Source organism: Pelodiscus sinensis, chromosome 4, assembly GCF_049634645.1.
Source record: "Pelodiscus sinensis isolate JC-2024 chromosome 4, ASM4963464v1, whole genome shotgun sequence".
NCBI classification, from domain to species: domain Eukaryota; kingdom Metazoa; phylum Chordata; order Testudines; family Trionychidae; genus Pelodiscus; species Pelodiscus sinensis.
This window is the reverse complement of record NC_134714.1, coordinates 104559639-104581193: the sequence shown is the minus strand read 5'-3', so window position 1 is coordinate 104581193 and position 21555 is coordinate 104559639. Positions and strand designations below refer to the sequence as shown.

Below are 21555 nucleotides of genomic sequence, written 5' to 3'. Positions count from 1 at the left end.
CATTTTCATAGCTACTGTTAAAATAAAAAGATGCCTTCCAGAGGTTGAGCAACTCTAGCAGTCATGGATAGATTAGAGCAGTTTCCCAATTGTATTTGGCCATGGAACCCTTTTCAGCTTTTCAAGGAACCCCTAGGTTTATTGAGCCAAACAAAAGGGGGGGGGGAGAGAGAAGAGAACCCACCAGTGCATGAAAATCATATTCCATCCCCCCAGAGGCCAACCGTTGGGAGTCCCCATCCTCTCGGTTCCCCTCCTCTCCATCACTTGCTATCCCCAGCCCTTATACATTCTCACCGGGTTGAGACAGAAGATGCAGGCTCTGGGATGTGAATGAGGGATTGGATGTGGGAAGGGGTAAGAAGTGCAAGATCTGGAAGGGAATTTGGATGCAGAAGGGGATGCTGGCTCTGGGAGGAGGCTCCAAGCTGGGGAGTGTTGGGCTCAGGCAGAAGGTTGGGGTGCAGAGCAAGTCATAGGCTTGTGGATGTGAGGGTGCAGGAGTTTGGGTTGGATATGTGAGGGGCTCAGGGGAAGGCAGCTGTGAGTATGATGGGCTCAGGACACAGCTTTATGATGTGTAGATGGTGCAGGAGTGTTGTGGCAGAAGACTGAGGATGTGGGCACGCAGGAGCATGGGAATGTAAGAGGCTCAGGACAGGGGGGTCCAGTGTATGTCAGGCACAGATTTGGGGTCACGTGGTGCAGGAGTGTTATGATGCTGCAGTGAGATGAGGATTTGGGCTCAGTTGGGGGCATGTTGGCTTCATTTTTAAGTAAATTATGTCAAACTCAAAGGCTAGGTTTACACTCACGGCTTCTTACGTGTGCAAGTAATATGCAAATGAGGTTAAGCATGTAATATGAGCCTCATTTGCATACCTAATGAGCCACCATTTTTTTCAGAAGAGGTTCTTGTGCGAGAAGGAGCATCTACACTGCCCCTTCTTGTGCAAAAAAAACCCTCTTGCGCAATGCTGCTCTTCCTGTCAGGTAATAGATGTAAAGGCATTGCAAAAGAGGGTTTTTCCTGGTGAAAGAAGGGACAGTGTAGATGCTCCTTCTTGCGCAAGAATCTCTTCTGGAAAAAAAAAAAAAAAGGTGGCTCATTAGGTATGCAAATGAGGCTCAGCAATATTCCATGCTTAGCCTCATTTGCATATTACTCACTCAAGAATCCACGAGCATAGACATAGCCAAAAGGTTTTAGCATTGTCTTTGAGAGGGGCAGGGAACCTGTTTCGAGTCAGGGGTCACGGACCCACAGAAAAAGTCAGATGAGGCCACACAAGTGAGATGCAAAAAAAAAAAAAAAAAAAAAAAAAAAAAAAAACAAACCCACACACAACCCTCCAAAGCCCCCAAGCCTCACTACTGTGGTCCCAACTGTGCAAGTGGGTGCTGGCACGAGGGTGCTGCTGGGTGGCAGGATACTGGGGTCAGGAACATGGTCCTGCTAGGCACTGGGATGGGATGGGTTAGGCAGGGTGCTGCTAGGGACAGGGTACTTGTGGGGGATCTGGGCAGGGGACAGGGGCAGCTGGGACCAGTACCTGGCAATCCTGCAGCAGCTCTGGGTTCTAGGAAGTGTGTAACTGCACTACCCCTCCCCAGGCAGCATGCATGCCAGCGGAACAGCAGGGTTGTTGCATGCCAGCAACTTACTTCTAGGATGTAGTCCTGTGTGTGTTTGTGGGAGGGGGGAGAAAAGAGATGTGGGGAGTCCCAAGGCAGAGTACTGCCTGCACAGTGGGAGCTGCACAGACCCAGGTCTCTTACCTTCCTCCCACCGCACAGAAAGGCCGTGGAACTACGTTACCAGGTGCCACAGTCCCAGCTGTTCAGGCATGTGCCAGCTCCTTTGGGGAGGTGACGTGCTTTCCTCCCTGCTGAGGGTCACCTCTATCCAGCACCCCCTAGTGTGCTGGCCAGGAGCAACTGTTCCCCTCTGCCCCCACCTTGTTATGCCTCTGTTACCATGGAGAAAGGGGAAACTAGTGTGCTGCTTCTTTAAGAAGCTGGTTAACCCCTATTTTTGCTTTGTGGAACCCCAGGGTTCCACAGCACACCAACTGAGAAACACCGGATTAGAGTGCTATTATTGCCACAAACCACATTAACTCCCACTGTGAGGAGAGAGGGCCATGCACAGTGGGGGAAATATTCTAGTTAGAATCAAATTAAACACTCTTTAATGCTAAGGACCTAGCTGTTTCACATTTGATCTACCATCTTGAATGAGTCATAACTTGTCTGCTATAACTTAGATCTCTCACCACCCCTCACCTCCCAAATATGTAGAATAGCATCTACTTCAACTTATGTCCAGCTGCACTAACAAAAAAAAGTTTACCAAGGCAAAGTCTACACTACAAGCGATGGTCAAATAAAGACATGCAACTCCAGCTAAGTTAAATCATGCAGCTGGAGTCTACTTCGCTTAGTTCCCACATGGTCTTCATGAGCAAATGCTTGTTGAGATTCCCTTACTCCTCATGAGAAGCAGAAGTACCAGCATCAAGGGAGTACCCTTGAGTTCAATTTAGCAAAAACTGAACTCTGGAAGATAAATCATGGCAGCATTGATCTTCTGAGTAGTGAAGACATGGACTTAAAATAGACAAGAAATCTGCTTATGTTTGAGTCAGGTTTGCTAAGTGCATTTTCACCATTCAAATGAATACTAGAAAAAGCAAACTGCCTCTGATTAGGATTTCTTCACCCCTCCCCCCAATTCAATTTCCTAAAGAAAACCAGTGCAATTTCATAATAAATGTTTAATCTAACAGAGGTAACTAGCTGGAAGGGGCAATGATTTTAGGTGGGGGACACTTCAGAAATTTTTGAAGAGGCCCCAGGCCACTTCTGTGCTTCTCCATCCACAAGACCTTGATTGGCCTAGGGATGGGGGGAGTGCACGAAGTCTTTGCCCCTGCAACTGCCAGAGAATACCTCCAGCTGCTCTGAACAGCTGTCCATTCTAGTGTCTGAGCCCCTGGCAACAGGAGGAGACTTTGCACACTCTCCCTACCCCCAGGTTAATCAGGGCCCAGGAGTAGGGGAGAGCAGTCTCCTCCTGCCTCCTTCCTGCAAGGGGCATGCGGTGCTTTGACTAAGTGCTGCACATCCCCAGTGGGGAAGGAGATTTTGCATGCTCCCCCATACCCAGGCCACAGGGTGGGGTGGGTGGGGGGGGGAAGCCGCAGGGCATCTGCAGTCTGGATCAACCCACATGGTGGGCCAAATCCAGCGCATGGGGGCCCTTTTGCCCACTCCGTACTAACCCCTCTAGGCAAACTGTAAAGTGTTCACCTTTACATTAACTAACTTAAATTGGGAAGACTGAGTCACAACCACTCAAACTCCATTATAGACACTTTTTTTTAAACAAGTCCCACCAGCACATTACCACTATATTTGTAGTCAACACTCTTCTACCAAGAGACATTCAGAAACAAGTCAAGTATCACAATGTTTATTGATAGATACAAGTATATAAAATCAGGGCATGAACATGTCTTGATAAATTAAGTAGACTTAATTTCAATACTATAATAAGAGGGACCAATTCAATTTCTCACCATTTTGTTTCACACCCACAAAAACCACTTCTAAAAGGGCATTTAACCACTTTTCCAAACTGATCAGTTTTTGTGCAAGTAAACCATGTTTCTTTTAAAAAGACTTGTGCACTTGCCCAGGCTCAAGGATATTAAAATCTAGCACATAAAGCCCATTACTAGAGGTAGAATTACAGGCAATATACTATTACGGCAACAACCATCGATTACAGTTAAGGATTCTCTGTAACAACCAAATGGATAATCAAATATTGCAACGACTCAAGTATTACACTGAGCAAAGTGCATTTCTACAGTATTCAGTGTTGCTATTCAGTTTTCTAACTCAACAGCCTATGATAACTGGCAGCAAAGAAAAAACCCTTGCAATAGACTGCTTCTGCTTGAGAACTTATGATGTAATTATTGCATGCTGCTAATACACTGTCATCTAAACATTAAAGATACTCTAAAATATTTTATGGTAGACTATGATTAAGACATACTACAAAAACCTTATGCAGAAGAACATCCTATTGACATTCTTCCGCTTTAAATATTGTGAAACATTACAGCGGAATGAATTTTCGCAGTGGTTAGGTCAAATGCAGTTACATCATAGCAACAGTGTTTGCACAAATTTAAGGCTTTGGCTGGTTTTTTAGTCAGCTTCTTCTTCAGATTCTTCTTCTTCAGCAGTTTCCAGCCAGGTTAGCCACTGGTTTACCTGCAATCATATCAATGCAGTTTCAGAAAGAGTAGACTGCATGCAAACAATGCACAATTAAGATTGTGCGAGTGGTTTTCCACCACAATGTTAGCACAGAAAGGATTTATTCTTCGTAGCATACATGTTGTGGATTACCCCTTCTCCAGCCTTATTGCACAGCGGTGTAGCAGTGTGCCTTTGTTCTGTCAGCTATTTCCTTCATCAGCCCAAACGCTACATACAAGTATTTGTAAATTAAGCACAGTACTTCATATTGTACAATAAGCTTCCCCAAACTCGTAAGCACAGTGAAATAGGCAAACATTCTGAAAAAAGGACTTAATTTCTACTCCATTTACACAATTTTACCTGGAATAAGGCTTTGCCCTTCCCTGGAAACTCTTGAGTGATATCTTCTTTCCATGCCAAAAAGGCTTCTTCTTCAATAATTTCCATGTCGTAGAAATGAACAAAAAAGCGCAATAACATGCCTGTTTTTCAAAAAAGGAGGGGAAAAAAAAAAAAAAGACAACCACCTGAGTCAACCAATTCCATATTAGGCAATTTGCATTCCCCAGCTACAGAAAGCTCTACACAAAGCTGTACACAAGGTTGACAACTGCAAGCTGAAAAAGAATCATTTACATAAGCAAGGCTCAACAAATTATACAATCTACTCTCCCGTAGCGAGTCGATTGTAACCTGGAAGAGCTGGGTTCAGGCAATCTGCGCGTGCGCAGATCGCTGGACAGCACGGCTGGCAAGCAGGGCTCACCGTGGTTTTGGCAAGCCCTGTAGATAAGTATACTGTAGCACCCCATAGGATCCCAGGTAAGCACATCCCAGTTACAAATGTAGTTGAGCGGCCTTTAAGTAGGTTCACTAAATACATGATATGGTTGGCACTGGATTCATACTTTGCCAATCTGATACTGTATTTGAGGGAAAATATGTAAATACATGCTTACTCATACCTTTTGGAAAGTTGTTGTTGTAGCAGTGCACCTGAAGTGCATACAGAGCACTCACTTGTAGATCAACATGGTCATGAAGAAACTTCTGCATTACTGGCTTAAAGGAAAGAAGCAGTTGTTTTTCCTGTTCTAGCTGCTCTTTAGAAGGAGCAGATGAAGAATCTGGTTCATCATTAGGAGGGCTTACTTCACTTGAAATATACTGCAAGAAACTGGAAATAAGAGTTAAATTTAAATATTTTCTAAGTCTAGTGGAATTTTTTTACAAAGTACCTTCACAAACTCTTTTAGTTGTCATTTGGTTAGATACACAGTGGCTGCGTCTAGACTGGCAAGTTTTTCCGCTTGCTGCTTTTGCAGAAAAACTTGCCAGATGTCTACACTGGCCACTTGAATTTGCACAAGAACATTAACGATCTAATCTAGTCAGTGTTTTTGCGCAAATACAATGACTCTCCCGTTCAGGAAAAAGCCCTCTTGCACAAAATGCTTTTGCGCAAGAGGGCCAGAGTAGACAACTGAGAACCATTTTGCGCAAAAGAGCCCTGATGGCAAAAATGGCAATCGGGGCTTTCCTGTGCAAAACTGCGTCTAGATTGGCACAGATGCTTTTCCGCAAAAAGTGCTTTTGCGCAAAAGCGTCCATGCCAATCTAGACGCTCTTTTCCGCAAATGCTTTTAACAGAAGTTTTTCCATTAAAAGCATTTGAGGAAAATCATGCCAGTCTAGACGTAGCGTATCAGTTTTTCCTTTCAATTGCTTAAGCCCAACAAGGCCCTCTTTGGGAAAAGTATTCATAATGAATCAACATGTTATTTGTAGGTCTGTTTACCTTTGGATGCAAGGAATCCTAAGCGGTTTCCATATGTACTGTTAGGGCATTGAAAGACTGACAAGGTCGAGATCTACTCTAGAGCACTCGGTGGTAGTGCTTTAAATGGCATCAACCCCCTACTTATACAGGATCTTGTCTATATATTCTCCTTCAGCAGGATACATTTTATTCCAGCTTTGTGGACACTTTATAAACCATTTGTAGCACAAGTCAGTTTTTAACATGTCTGAACTACTAACAAGTAAGGATTTCATTTCAGAGAAATCCTAGCAATCTCCTCACCTGGTCATCAGAATATTCACAAATCCCTTATCTACATGAAGTTTGGGTGAAATGTTGTCTTTAATCCATTTATAGATGGCTTGAGGGGATGGATCCAACTTTATTTGCTTCAACAGTTCCTTCTCCAGTTTCAGAAGTGGGAACAAGAAACTTAGTCCTTTCCCTTCCAAGATCTCCAGCATACGATCTTTATTCTGATCAATTTCTAAGACAAATTGAATAAAAGTTCTACATTAGACAATTTTTTTTAAAAAGGTCAAACTATGGACCAAACCAGTTCAAAAGGAGAAAGCTTTAGTTACTGTGCAGTGGAAGTAGAGTCCATCCACGATGAGCACTCATGAGGTAGGACGACAAAGGGAAATGAAGCTACGATTTAAATAATTGGCCCTTCATTTAAATAAAAATGGCTGCCACACTGTGCCGATCAGCTGTTTTGTCGGCACAGTGCGGCAGTCTAAACAGGGATCTGCCAACCCCAGAACCCTCTGTCGGCAGATCCCCGTCTAGACTACCATGCTGGGCCAACAAACAGCTCATCAGCACAGCACGGCAGCCATTATTTAAATTGCTGCTTCATTTCCCTTTGTCGAGTAAACTAATCTACATGGCTTTGTCAACGGAGCCATGTAGCCTAGACGTACCCTAGGTAAGGATGTACACGTGCTTGTTGTACCTATTTAGGAGACTTTGCTACTAGTAGTGCCTATGGCTCTGCACATTCACTATAGGCTCCTACTACTATGGAAGGAGTTTCTTCTGAATTTCACAGTACAGTAAGACTCCAAAGCAAGTGGGAAAGGAAGTAATGGCAAATATAGGGCCAAGCAGTGCTTTTTGCGATGGTACGGCCCAGTATGCAGTACCGGCACCTCCAGACACAGTACCAGCACCCCCAGCTCAACAACTTTTCCCAAGGAGTACCAGCATATTTTTTTTTTTTTTTTTTTTTAAACAAAAAAGCACTGGGGCCAAGACATCAGGAAGAATGCAAGTTACCATAAGGTAGGTTTAAATTACTGTAAATGGTGGATTCTCTGTAAGTTGAAGTCTTCAAAATCATGATTTGAAGACTTCAGTAACAAACAGATGTTATGGATTGACACTTATGTGGCTTTTAATGTGCAGGTCAGATTAGAGTAGGAGAGACTCAGATTTCAAGGCCAGAAGGGACCATGTCAAGTACTCTCTGAGTTCTTGCCCTCAAGGATGCAAAAGTCCCAAACAGCACCTTAATATGTTGGGGGGGGGGGGGGTATTTAGGAGGTGGATCTGGTGCAGACCACAAGGACAGCTTTAAAGGCTATGTCTGCCCAGAAGACATGGAATGAGGCATTATATCATGAAAATTAAGAAAGGACCTTCAAGTGTCCTTGATGGGGAACTTCCCGAGGGCAAAAGAATTATATGAGCCCTTCTGGAGTAAACAGACTTAAGCGGGGTACGGGTTAGGGGAAGAGGAAGGGAAGGTTCCATCCCAGAAAATAAATTGGACCCCATATACATTTCAGTCTGAGGAGAGAATGAGTGACCACTCACTCGTGAGGGCAAAGTTATGGAAAAGCCCACTGAAGAAGAGCTTACTTTGATAAAGACAGAAAGTCAGGGCTCATTTTATATTTAATGTACGAAGACTAGTCACTGAATCTTATCCCAAGTTCATTTGTCTAGAGAAGACAGCTATGCATCCTCACGGACATGGAATTCCAATTATAGTTTAAGTGTATGGTAGGTCTGTAAAATAATTTTGTCCAGAAAGAACACAGCTATAAAGACTTTCAGTTCTCCTATCCTTCTGGCTCAGATTGCCACAAGACAGTGGCAGATGGAAAGTTGAGACAGCAGAACCTTGACCGAGCTCAGGAACAAACTGCAGGATTAGTACAAAAGCTAATAATTGATGTCACGGGAGAATCAGTAGAAGATAGCAAATGCTGGGTGAATCAGATCAGAAGATACTCCTTTCAAATGTGTTTCTTGCTATCGGCACTTAGAACCAAATTGATTCCAGGTAAACATCCCTGCACTATGTGTGCCCAAGACCAACTGACAGAACAGGGTACAGAGGAGCTGGGGCAGGTTAGAGAGCCCCACTACTGTGTCAGAATGCCAGCCACAGAAAGATACAGAAGCAGACCAGATGGGCCAGGAACCATACCTATGTCTTGGTCCACTTTTGGTAATTAATAGGATTGTGACTGCCATTTTAGTGTGAACAATTTTAGTGTGAGCAAGCTTTATAACCAGTGAAATTGAAGGGAAGACAAATAAAAGATCCCAGGAACAAAAACATGCTGAGAACATTCCCCAGAGACTCACAACTGGGAGTCTCTTAAAATGTCACTTCTCAGGTCATGAAGTTTAAGGTGCCATCTGTGTGTCATCTCCGGCATCTTTCAAAAACAGCACATCAGTCAACTCTTTTGTGATTCTGATGGCATTACTAGCCAAACAAAACCAACCCTTTCCTTTTGAAAATGCAATGGCATACAAACATCCTCATCTAGGGTTTCCACAGACAACTTGAAGAATGAACACTATATCAAATAATTCAGTGGAGTAGGGAAAAAAAAGTCAATTTAAGAAACACTGTATGACAAAGTTTTTAACTGACTTTTTCCCTCCTCAACCTCCAAATGTGTTATGGCATTTTCTACCCTAGTGCATTTTATACAAAAAAGTTGAAAGACAGAATGATTAATAGTATGTCACAATAAATATTTTGATCACTTACCTGGCAACATCTTCTGCATGTTGACTTTACTTTGTTGGAACAGTTCAGTTAGCCATTCGCGGTCTTGTAACTTAGCCAACTGCTGAAGGCAAAGCAAGAAGAGGGGGAAATGGGTGCCACTCTCCAGTGGTTGAGCCAGTTCTGAAATGCTCACCAGTTCTGAAATAATGGCACGAGCTGCAAACTGCGCCAAGTAAGATTTCACCAAAGGGATGTCTACCTCCAGTTTGGGACACTGATCCAACACGTTCAGGAATGCCTAAGAAAGATGGAAAAGTTAGTTGCAGTTCCTCAGACAAATAATGTTGCTGACAAGGTGAAAGACCTTTAAGAAAAGTCATTAGGAAATGCTGCTTTATACAAAGTGTGATCCACAGACCAGTACCGGTCCTTAGAAAAATTATCACACACGATCCTATTAATTTGTGTGACAGGGTAGCAACACCCCACATTGCCAAACATGGCAGCGCAGCCCTCTTGGGAGAGAGGGCCCACCACTGCAGCACCTCTGCTGGGCATGCTCCCGGGTGGCGAAGCTAGATCCGGCAGGCACTAGAACCCAGGGAGAAGGCCGGGCACTGTGTACACTGATGCAGAATGCCGGTTGCCAGCCACAGCCAGGGGAGCCGGTGCCGGCTGGGATTGGGGATCGGAGCAACCCACTGCACAGGTAGGGCCAGCAACAATTTGCATATTCATCATTTGCTTAATGAAAATGCAAATGTTACCAGTCCTCCAAAAGCCTGTGAATGGGTTTACTGGTTCCCAGTATCAAAAAGATTGGGAACTACTGATATAAAGTATTCTTTCCATAGGACACTAAACTACACTTCAAGTGAAAAAGTGTGTGATTACACAGATTAGTACCTATATTTATTATAATAGTGTTTTTCAAACACTGCATTGTAACCCTTTTTGTGTGATAGCCACCTTATTGTATAAGGTGGTAATTTAATTCCCATGTATCTGCAGTTCAACCCGTTAAATTAAAGGTATCCACTTCATGGTAACCACCTTATGACTCAAAAGGCCAGTTGAGCGCCCCATACTACATGAAATTATAGGGAAAGTGTTTGGACAGTTTTTCTATTTGTGGATCTTGTCAGTCTCCACTGAGACTAATATTGAAATAGGAATGTTGTTGTAAAGCCACAACTGGGACAGGGTCTTGCAAGGTCACCATTCAGATCACTTTCAGTTTTTAAGCTGTCTTTAAGTTAACACATCAAAACCAGAACATTTAACTAAAATAATTCCAAGGCTACAGTGTACCTGCATGAAGTTGTCACTAGTGGCTATTCCTTCCTGCTTGAGTAAGCTTATTAAAGCACTTGCTTTCTCTTTATCTTCATCAGATCGGTCTAAGGATTGAATGATTACTTTGCTCAACATCTCAGGTAGAAAGTGCTTTGGAGCCCTCATTTCTCTCACACCACTGATAGCCTCATTTGCATTTCCATTGTTTAGATAATCAGTCACAACAGCTTCCTGAAATAGAAATGTCTGAGTTCCATTGATTTTTTTTGGGGGGGGGGGGGGGGGGGGAAGCAGTAGCTTGCTCTCTTCCACACAAGGCACATTTAACTTACAGTGAGTTTAAGCAATTCCTCCTTAGAAGGTGGTGGCTTTTTACTGATCTTTGCAGGCTTCTCTTGAATAAGTGGTGGATTTGTTTTGAGACCAAGTTGAGGTGGCTTTGAAAGTAAGCAATATTAGTGTCAGAAATTGAACAATTTGGTTACATTTATTTAAATAACTTTACTGAAACTACAATCAAAAGAAAATCCAGGTTTCCTAATTTTCAATATTGTATCGTGATTTAGCCGCGCATGTGCAAGAGCGACTTTGATAACTGACTTGCAACTATATAAATATATATGCAGTTTAAGAGTTGACAAATTAGGCTATTTACCTGTCCCAAAGGTGGTGTCTGAGTGCGAGGTGGCTGTGCACTGGGAGGAATCATAGTTATCTGGGGCTGAAGCTTTGGCACTTGGTTCTTGTTCATTAGAAAAGATTGAGCAGGTCTCAGGCTAATCTGTAAAATGACAAATCCTAGCCCATCAAAGTATTTAGTGACTTGCCAGGGAACTTCAGAGAATCTCACAAGATCTACCACCATAGCTAGGTGACTCAGGACAAAATATTTTGTAGGTTGATCATGATCTCATGCGAGTTTTAAACTAATGTCTTCAATGGGAATATTTCAGAGTTTACACTGGTAAAACTCATCAGGATTAAGCTATGCGAGTACTTCAACGCCCAAGAACAGGATGAATTAAGGGGAAAAATTCAAACTTGAAGTAAATTTGGTTAACACTGAATATAAAAAGTTACCAGTATATTTGGCTGTTAGGATTACAATTTCAGACAGTACAGCTCAATTAATCCTTGCTGTGGTATTTTGAGAACTGCAATATAGACTCAAAGTGGTCTGGCTGGAAACAGGTGCTTCATTATTGGATAAGTCAAGATTTAAAGAAAAAAGTCTGACCTCAGTGGACTAAATGTAACTTTGCATTATTGCACATGCAAGGTCAGTTTTCAGACTGATGTAAAGAGTGTTATTTTATCATGACTCACCACTTCCTAAAGCAGACCTAAAACTATATAAAGCCCCTATATTGAACATATGAAGAAGCCCTTTTTAAAGACAAGTACTGCCTTTCTTTATGAAAGAAGAATCCTGAAAAATTGCCCTCATATCTCATAATCTTGCTCACAGGACACTGGACACCCAAGAATGGAGAGTTAAAGTGAAAGTGGAAAAGGGACAAGGAAGAAAAAGGAGGAGGAGGAGGAGGAGGGGAAGCAGAGTTCCAGCATTTGTCCTCGTAATAACGCGTCTTGCTATAATCATTGGGCAATAGATTAATTCTGCAAGTAGTGTTTTAATACCTCATCTGCATTAAGCTGTCCTTTCTTAGAAAACCGAGGTGGCATATCCTTCGACTGTCCTTGTTGCTGAGATAACAGTCCCTGATTCTGGTTATGGTAGAGCTGGCTTTGCCCCTATTTCAGAAAGGGAAAGGGGGGGGGGGGGGGGGGGGGGGGGAGAAAAAAAAAAAAAAGAAAGAAAGTGCAGATGATGGGGGTGCACAAAATAAGATAGTACCACCAAAAAGAACCAGAAGTTCAATAGAAAATATTTTCCAGGGAAGGAAGGAAAAAACCCAGTAAGTATATTCTATCCCTGAAGCTAAGAAAAGAACCAACACATTATATCTGACTCAAAGCCATTAAAATGTGCACCTTCCTTGGCAATAAAGAGGTCTACCTTGCACCAGACACTCCTTTTTTGTGGGGGGAAGTGGGAGTTGGATGAGGAAAATAAGCACACATTTTCCTACCAGCTGTAAGTCTTATGCAACAAGGCCACATATATTCATCTGTAAGCCTGCAAACCTGTCCTAATCTAAAGAGATTCCAAAACTAAGCTTTACATACACCCAAGTACTAAAAGTCTTCCTTACCTGATTTTTCAAAAAAGATTTGCCTAGGTCTCCAAACTGGGATTGAGCAGGAGGCATGAGATGTCCCCCATGGCCATTGAAAAGCTGATTTGAACGGTGACGTCCCATGGTGGGTGAAAATCTATCCTGAATAACTCCTGGACCAGTACCAATTCCGCTACCTGTATGCAAGAAAGTGAAGAATGCAAGATGCTTTTATACATGCCTGGTATTAAAGAGAATACTACTGCTGCACCAGAGCAACTCTAGTTTTACCTGGCATTTGTCCAAACATATCAGCAAGTCCTCCAAGTGGATCTCTGTCAAGTTTCATTCTGGGTGGCATAAACGGTCCCTCCAGAAAGAAGTCGCTTCTCATCCCTTGAGCCATAGGAGCAGGAATAAAGACTCCCAGATCCTGGAAAGAGATCTGGTTCTTAGTCAATTCATATGGTATGTTCTGGACCTGCAGATCTCTCGGAATTAAGGATGTTAAAATGCTGTTAAATTGACTAGTTGATGTACATTTCAATGGAGGAATGCAGAACGCCACATACAGCCCGGGGCCAGTGGCTGCCTTCTTTGAAATGCACACAAGTCCCCAGTGAGGGCTCTTGTGCATTTCAAAGCCACAGAGCCCAGAACCAGCAGGGGATTCAGAGTCTCTCTCCCTCCCCTGTGACTCCAGGCTCCATATTACGCTGCATGCTGTTAGGAGCCCAGGCTCAGCTGGGCACTCCTGGCTTTCAAATGCACAAGAGTCCCCAGTGGGGACGAAAGACGGCACCTGTGAGCAACCTAGAGTGAGCCAGACTTCCGGCTGGCCCCAGGCTCTTTGCGGAGGTCCACATTCCTTTGAAATATACAAGAGCTTCAACAGGTGCTCTTGTACATTTCAAAGGAGGAATGCAGAAGTGCTTATCGACAAGTCAAAAAACTATCTGATAAGTATTTGCTTATCAGATAGACTAAAATCTTCTTGGTAATCTACTCCGATTCTAATTAAGTATGTTTAAAAACTAGTCGACTGAGTCCAGGAGTTTGACCAACAACTCCTTCATTCATGGAAATGTGTCTCAGATGACCAATAGTGCATCACTGTTTGATGCAACTGTACACGGAAGTACTTACTTTTACTGCATCTTGACGGATTTGATTGATAGTCTTTGGTCCATTGTCAAGAAAAGCTTTGCGAGGAACCCAATTATGTTCTCTCAACTCCACAGTATCCTTTGGGGGAAAAAGAAGAAGCCCACTTAATGGCAAGAAACCTCACAGGACAAACTCAAGTAAGAGACTGGCATGCTTACCTGCAGCAGGAAACGAATCCTTGCTGGCAATTCCTTACTTAACATCAAGGAGCGCATACGGGCAAAGTACTGATCCATTAAGGACTGAGAGGAGAAAGAGACCAAGTTTAACTTAGTGCTTCAGAATTTCAGTTCCCTCGCAATCTGCTTTTTCAGTATCAAGATTACAAGTTACACTTAAATTGTGGCAGTGTCCACAATGAACCAAAAATGGTGAAAGGTAACAGGCTGTTCTTGCCTTTCCTTCAAGGAATTGTTCAGCTCGGACTGTAGTTGAATCCATAAATCTTTTGCCCAGGTCACTGAGGCAAAGAGTCAGAAATATCAATCAATACTATTTAGCTTTATAATAATTCTGACAGTGATCAGCTACTAAAAACTACTATGAAGTCATCCCTAAGAGACTATGAGTAAGAGTTAAACTACACATACATGTTCCTTATGCTGTACTAGTTGCTTGTGCTTAGAATGCAGTTCAACAGCATCCTCCCCTCCCCCCAATAGAAATTAGCAGGACTCAACAATTAGTGTTATCTACTCACCCGTGGCTAGTAGATTACAAGCTGGCACAGCCGCGCAGCACGGTCTGCACATACGCAGTGTGCCGAACCGCGCGGCTGGCGAGCGGGACTCACCACTGCTTGGCAAGCCTTGGAAATTAGTATTCCAATACATAATTCCTCAATTTTCTAGAGTGAAACTTGTGAACAGGCAACTTGGAAGAAAGCCTTAAAGAAGCCATAACAAACACAAACCCCATCACAGATTTGACAAATATTCTAGCATTCTGTCCCTGAGAAATGTGAATGCCATCTACTTACAGCATATGCCATTCACACCGATCAGATGATCAAGACAGCACAAGTCATGTAGATCAGGAATGTCAAACTAAGCCTACTGAGAGGGCTGCACAAACAAAAACTGATAGGAGTACATTTTCTTTGATGGCCCTGAAAGCTAATACAGTAAAACTCCATTAGTCCAGCATCCAATGCTCCGGGATTCCTGATGGTCTGGCACCATCAGGAACCCGGAAGTGCTGGGGCAGCCGGACAGGCTTCCCCCATTCAGCTGCTGCTGAAACTGACCAGCAGCTGAATCAGGGAAGCCGGAAGCAGAGCAGCTTGGGTGCTACCGGGTTGGTCTCGTAGCGCTGCCCCTTGGGGCTGTGGGACCAACCTGGCAGCACCCCAGCTGCTCTTGGGGATGCCTGGGGCAGAGCAGCTGGGGTGCTGCCGGGTTGGTCCCACAGCGCCGAGGGGTGGCCCTATAACACCAACCCCGCAGCTCCCCAGCTGCTCTATTGCAGGCATCCCCGATTCAGCCTGCTGCTGAAACGGACCAGCAGCGGCTGAATCAGGGACGCCTGGGGCAGAGCTGGACTATCAGAAGGGGGGGGGGGGGGCTATGAAGGGTCTGGGGTGGCATCCCCTCCCACCCCACTCCAGACCCCTCATAGCTCCCCCCCCCCGATAGTCCAGCATATCTGATAATCCGGCACCCCATGGGTCCTAAAGGTGCCGGATTATTGGAAGTTTACTGTAGAAAGTTGTAATTGTTTATTCTAGATTTACATTTTAGGTTTTTTTAAATATTTATCAGGTCTTGTATCACTATAATAAAATAATTTGATGTGTAAAGTCGTTATTTGCTTATATATTTTAATTTAAATATAAATTTAAGGTACTTTTTAATTTATGATACATAACTTGTTGAAATAAAAACAAGTATAGACAGTGAACAAACAAACAGAACAGGCTTCTTTGAAAATTTGAGATTTTGCATAAACAATTATTCGTGCAATTGCAAAAAAAGGACATTTATTGATATAAAATAAATACATTGTGATTTTATTTGGGAACAAACAATATTAGCAAAATGTCCCCCTTTGCTCCCCCAGAGTCAGGCATTCCCAGCCCAGCCCCAACCTAATGCCTCACCCCTCCCCTAGAACCAGGCACTCCCAGCTCCCCTCTTCCCCCAACCCAATGCCCGGGTCCTGGAGCGGCCGCCACCAGTATACTTCTTCCTGCTGGTGTGGGGCGCGTGACCAGAGTGGCCGGCTGTCCGTGAGCACATGCTGGAGTGCCACGTGTAGAGCAGCAGGCCAGCCAAGAGTAGTTGCTGGGGCGCCACGCACAGAGAGGCTGGCTGGCCATAATCTGCACTCAGCCACGTGCTCCATGTGGCCAGTGAACCACACTTTATTCTTTTATAAAAATGTAGTGGCAGGCAGCAAACAAACTGATTGATGCCTGTTTGCCATGCCTGATGTAGATGAACTCCCTGAATACACAGTCCAAGCCAGCCAGTTATAAATTTCATAATAGCAGCATTCAGTCTGAAATACTAATAAAAATGGGACTGCAATATATTACATATGAGCCAAAAAAGATTAAATACTTCAGTTTGAAAGACATACCTTGGCTTTTGCATGGTCTAGTCTAGGTCCCACTGTCCTCATTATCTGACAGAGGCACTCCAAATCCTCCCCCATATCCTTGAGTTGGACTCTCTTCTTCTTTTCCAAAAGCTAAGACATTCAAGAGGAATTGCTTCCATTAAAACAGGTATCTTACTGCACAGTTATGAGATTAATTCAGAATACACAATGTTCTCCTCTCTATAGAGAGACCTACCCTGTAGAACACATGCATGAAATTAAAGCCTCATTTTTTCACAATATCATAGTAAACTTACACACACACACACACACACACACACCCCCCCCCCCCCGTAAAAGGTATATTGGGGGGGGGGAGGGGTAATTATTTTGCACTTGAATGTTAGCAATAAAGGACTATTTCACTGAGTTGGTACACCAATTCATTAAGATACTTACTGTTTTGATGCACTTATGAAGGATAGATTCATGAATAAGATCAAGCTTGCCAAGTTCTCCAATGAATTTGATGTTCCCCAGCATCTTGATCTTGGCAATGGCTCTCTGTTCCTCCTCCTCCGGGAGGAGGGGACCATCGCGCTTATCATAGACTGAACACAAGAGAAAATGTGTCAACAGTACTGTACTACCATAAAACTAAGACTTTGCACTTTTAATGTAAGTAGTTTTAATCCTTACTATCAACATTTCTGGTGCGGTTTTCAAATTCATCTTGAAGTTTAGAAATTAGGAGGCGTCTGAATGTCTACAAACAAGATATAATTGGGTTTAAGATCAGTGCAAGTTATCCACACAAGCAAAAAGTTTAACATTTTCAGTGAGACCAAGGAGTAAGACACTCACTGTGCTTTGCTTCTGTCCTGGATGACACTCTGCTGATGGGCCATCAAAGTTGGGTGCATCTTCTGCCAGCCGCAGACATAGCTGAGCATACAGGGAGCTATACTTTGGCTCTTCAAGGGCTTTGTCTACGATCTTTAAAAAAAAAAAAAAAAAAAAAGTATGTTTCTAGAAGTTAATTAAAAAAAAAAAAAAGGTACTCAATCAGGATTAAGTCATGTCCTGTTGGGAGGCATTCACTAACAGGGTATTTTTAGACTTTTATTTGGGACAAAGTACCCAGTCATACAGCTAGCCTCTTATGTGACCACTGTTCCAGTTGAACTGCTGGTATTTCCTAACTTTTTACAGCCTTACACCCAAACAAACCCCCCACACTCATCTGTGCTTTTTTTGGGTAAGTAAAAATATACCCTCACACCCTCCAACTGCAGAATTTTTAAAGCCTTGGTAAAATTGCTATGGGATTTTAGACAGCTCAGACAACTACTTATACAGCTTTTATTTATCTACAGCATCAATGAGACAGTGGGGTCTGTGCATTAATCTCAGTCTTTGCTAGCCCTGCTTTTTTTTTTTTAAATAAATTAGCTAAACTTAAGTCATTTATATAAACTAAAGCACCAAGGTGAGTACCAGAGCATAGTGTAACTACCACTAGTAACACTTCCAAAAAGCTACACTATTAACTTGGCAACCTAAGTGTAACAAGTTCCAAGGCTATCTTTATGTTGGTTAAAAAGGTACAAAGTTCATCACCCCTTACACAAAAGCTTGTAGGTTTTAGTACAAGATTTATTTTTTTTAAACCAAATACTAAATTCATATGTACTTAAGATAAACTTAACATACCAGCAGTATGATCCCTTTTAGGATGAGCTTAGACTCTACACCCACATTGAGGAGCTCAAGGCATAGCTTGTCAAACTTTTCAGGAGTAAGTTTATTTAGTATGCTACAGGGGGAAAAAAAAAGTTATCAGTAACAATTGTAGAGTTCACAGTCCATACAATATTATGAGAGTTGGGTGTAAGATCACTTTATACAAGGACAATTTACTCTGTCTATGGGGCGCGCACTCTCAACTATGGAAGACTTTAGAGTACAAAAAGAAACACGCAGTGGCAAAGAAGACAGAGCTCTTAAATCGTATAGGAGTTTAAGAGAAAGAACTCACATTTTCCACTACTCATGCTCCACCAATCTCTTATCCCTAAATAGCTGTATTCCATATCTAGCCAGCTTATAAATTTAAGCACATTTATTTTCCCCTCTGTGTCTTCCATTAGCGGTCATATATTTCTGTTTTAAGCAAGACAGTTTTCAAACTTTCAATTGCAGACTCCTAAAATTTGTTTGGAGTGTGACTCTCTTGGGAAATCTTTAATGTAGTCTGCAGAAGGCCAGGGGTCCACATATCACAAGTTGAAAACTGCTGGTATTAAGCGTTCATATAGGAAAATGAGGTAATTCTCAGTACTGCCCTCCGCCAATTGATATTAACCTTAAGAACAGGCCAACTTACCCTCTTACTTTCCTGAAGATTGCATCATGTCGTTCTTTGTCATTTGCGGAGTCGTCATCTCGTCTAGTGCTTCGTGAAGGAATCCATTTCTGAGCGTTTTGCCCTGGGGTTTTCCCCAGGAACTCGCTATATTTATCAAAAAATTAAAATCACTGCTTAAATTTTGCCATTAAGAAGCATAAGCTTTGAATCTAGGCTATGAACTTGGTGTCTATGGAGACTCAGACTTCTTTTGCAAAATGTAGCTCTAGCATCCCCGGCAACTCCTCTCCATATCCCTTAACTGCACATACTTCAGTTAAATGTAATCTTATATCAGAACTGGCAGTTGCCAACTTGTTTACAGCTGGCCAGTCAAAGAAGATAGAAGATAAACGACTTCATCTCTAGTATACAAAGCCAGAATTATATTTGTCAGTTTTTAATAAAATGTTATCATGGGGTTGCCTTAGCAATTGATTTCAAATCTACCGACTTCTTTTTCGTATGCATGTAGACGCCTTATGTGATAACATGACATACCTGTTGCTGGCAGTCTTGGGATAGTGCTGAGGTGCACCCCTACTACCTCCTCCGCCTGAAGAAGCACTGTTTCAAAGAAAATAGCCTCATTCAATACTTTACCAAAAAAACACTCTATAGCTTATGACTAGCTTCCAAATAATGTGTACTGAAGTTTAGCTATACATCCTATGCAAACAAAAATTAACAGTCTTGTCATGTAGCATATGAAAGCAGGTTAGAATTCTCAAAGCATATTTTCACATACATACTTCCAGACTTTTTTGCTTTTGAGTGTACTTTACAGTCAGACATCAAGAGAATGAAACCTACCTGAAACGAGAAGCACCCCCTTCTGCAATCGCACTCTCCACTTTGGCGGCTTGACAACGAAGAATCTTCAAAAGAATAATAAATTGATAGGGTGGGGGGAAAAAAACCTAGGACAAATAAAAAAGTTCATATTAGTGTTATTGATTGTGCTCAGAACAGTTCTTTCCTTCAGCAATATAAGGTCTATTAGTTAAACTCAGGTAATGTGATGTGTTATAAAACAGACTCCCTCAAAGCTTAAATATACATTTCTGAAGTCAGTTTATTCCTTCATTTATGGGAAACACTTCATGACATACAGATCAGCGCCATTAAGCAAGGCAAAGACATCCCCAGAAAGCCCGATTTATGTGACCACAATCATCTCTTTTCTGGCCAAATATAAGGTCTAAAATCTAAATTCTTGTCCGAGAGACTCCTTTTTCTTACAGGTTAAATAAAAACGCATTCTACAGTCTGATGCTACATTTACTTAGCAACTGTTTTGGTTTACTTTAAAAATTAAGATTTTTATTATTGCAACATTTAGTAGGAACAGGCATACAGTATTGTATCTTCAAATTTAACAGGAAATGCAACCTAAAAATTGCAATGTGAACAGATGCACCAAATCATAACGCAATTAATCAAGGCCTATTTAACTACAGAACCACTCAAAAACCCCATTTGCCTCAGCTTACACATGGTCAGGAACCAAAGACAGAGATAACTTAATGTCTGCCATGTATGTGGCCTTTAAAATAAAAGCCAGAGCTCAGCTCATCATGTAGGTAACTTGCTCTGAAGAGAAAAGGCTTAGTACATGAACAGTAAGATTTTGCTCCCATAACCTCTTCTACTAGCTCCACCATGTTCCACAAAACAATGGGTGGCTGAGAAAGCAGGATTGGAGCTTAGCATGCTTCTCGCTGGCGGAGAACATGAAGGATGTTTCCTCCGGAGGAAGTCCCCCTGTTTCGTAAGCAGGTAAGTGCTACCTCCTACTCTTCTGTGGCACTGTCCGCGCTTGAGCAATACACTTTCCAAGCCTGCCCTGGCACCTTTACGTGTCGCCAGCAGGCTGCGAACGAGGCAGCTTGGGGACAAGGGAAGGGCTCAAGAGGCGGCTGCAGCCTAACAAAAGGGCCGCAGGACAGAGGCACTTCCCCCTCCCTGCCGCACGGCGCCGCAGGCTCAGGGAGCCCCTCCCGCCCCCGCCAGTTCCCAGGCTCAGCCAGTCAACGGGCCGGGCCAGCTCTTTGTTCTCGACGAGTGAAGCAGGAAGCCTCCAGCCTACCCATTACAGGTCGACAAGCCCCCAGTTCCCGGCGCAGCCCCGCCAAGGCGACTCCCACCCGAGGGAAGAAGACCGGAGACCGCCTCCAACAAAGCGCTTCCCCTTTCGCAAGCGCAGGGCCGCTCCCCCGGGGAGGCACGGGGGCGGGGGGAGGCGAGTCTTCTCCGGAGCGTGGTGCGCCCCCAGAGGGGCTCTTACGGAGGCGAGCAGGGCCCCCTCCCGCAAGTGCGCCCCCCCTCTTGGACAGGGCGAGATCTCCCTCCCCCGCCGGTGCGTACCAGGTCCCCATGCCATCTATCCTGTTGCATGCGGGGCGCTCAGGGCTTCTCCAGCGTCACCCAGAACCACGCAGTCTTCCCGGGGAAATCGCGGCCCCTTTGCCCGGAGCGAGCGGTAACCGGCTCCCTCAGCCGCTCCTTACGGCTGCTCAGCCAGGCCGGCCGGGCAGCGAATCCTTCCCCTTCGCTCACCGGTGCCAAGCCGCCGGTCCCGGCGACCAGAGCCGCCATTTTGTGGTGAAGAAAGAGAAGGAAGCGAAAAGAAGATGGCGGCCATTTTAGCGGCAGCCATTTTAGGCAACAATATCCCCCCACCTCCTCCGCAGCGCTGTTCGCCGGTACCGGCTTCCTCACCTTCCCTGAAGCCTCGTCAGCTTCCCCGGGTCCCGGCGGCTACCAAGGGCGGGGGAAGAGGCGAGAGAAGGGAGGGGGAAGAGGGAGCCGGGGACCGGGGTAGGGAGGGGGGGGAGCGTGCGACGCAGGACGAACCGCCGAGTCACCCGAGCAGGAGCAGCCAAAAGCTTCCTTCGACCACCTCCAT

General features: G+C 43.8%; 1 protein-coding gene and 1 non-coding gene across 3 annotated transcripts; both read right to left on the bottom strand.

Annotated features, from left to right (window-relative positions):
* Positions 1-3459: 3459 nt before the first annotated feature.
* Positions 3460-21226, bottom strand: EIF4G2 (eukaryotic translation initiation factor 4 gamma 2). Of its 2 annotated transcripts, XM_075927916.1 has the most exons (22): positions 21015-21226; positions 19461-19567; positions 19149-19214; positions 18627-18752; positions 17954-18056; positions 17105-17236; positions 16940-17006; positions 16700-16851; positions 16280-16390; positions 13858-13941; positions 13679-13777; positions 12824-12965; positions 12569-12729; positions 11994-12107; positions 11008-11133; positions 10685-10789; positions 10368-10583; positions 9096-9354; positions 6362-6566; positions 5244-5455; positions 4639-4760; positions 3460-4287 (listed from the first exon to the last, which is right to left on the bottom strand). In XM_075927916.1, exons 1-22 carry the CDS (start codon positions 21042-21044, stop codon positions 4222-4224), a joined length of 2805 nt encoding a protein of 934 aa, XP_075784031.1. In that variant the 5' UTR covers positions 21045-21226; the 3' UTR covers positions 3460-4221. The 2 variants fall into 2 exon arrangements, with proteins under 2 accessions (XP_075784031.1, XP_075784032.1); XM_075927917.1 differs by lacking the exon at positions 11994-12107 and having other exon boundaries at positions 21015-21224.
* On the bottom strand, positions 11790-11962 carry LOC112546648 (small nucleolar RNA SNORD97). Its single transcript, XR_003090365.1, has one exon. It is a non-coding gene; the product is annotated as a small nucleolar RNA SNORD97 (small nucleolar RNA).
* Positions 21227-21555: the final 329 nt, after the last annotated feature.

Coding starts and splice junctions, on each gene's coding strand:
- EIF4G2 (XM_075927916.1), bottom strand. CDS start 21,044: ATGCAACAGGATAGATGGCATGGGGACCTG. Junction 19,215..19,460: donor GGGGGTGCTTCTCGTTTCAG/GTAGGTTTCATT, acceptor TCTTTGAAACAG/TGCTTCTTCAGGCGGAGGAG. Junction 10,790..11,007: donor AGACACCACCTTTGGGACAG/GTAAATAGCCTA, acceptor TTACTTTCAAAG/CCACCTCAACTTGGTCTCAA.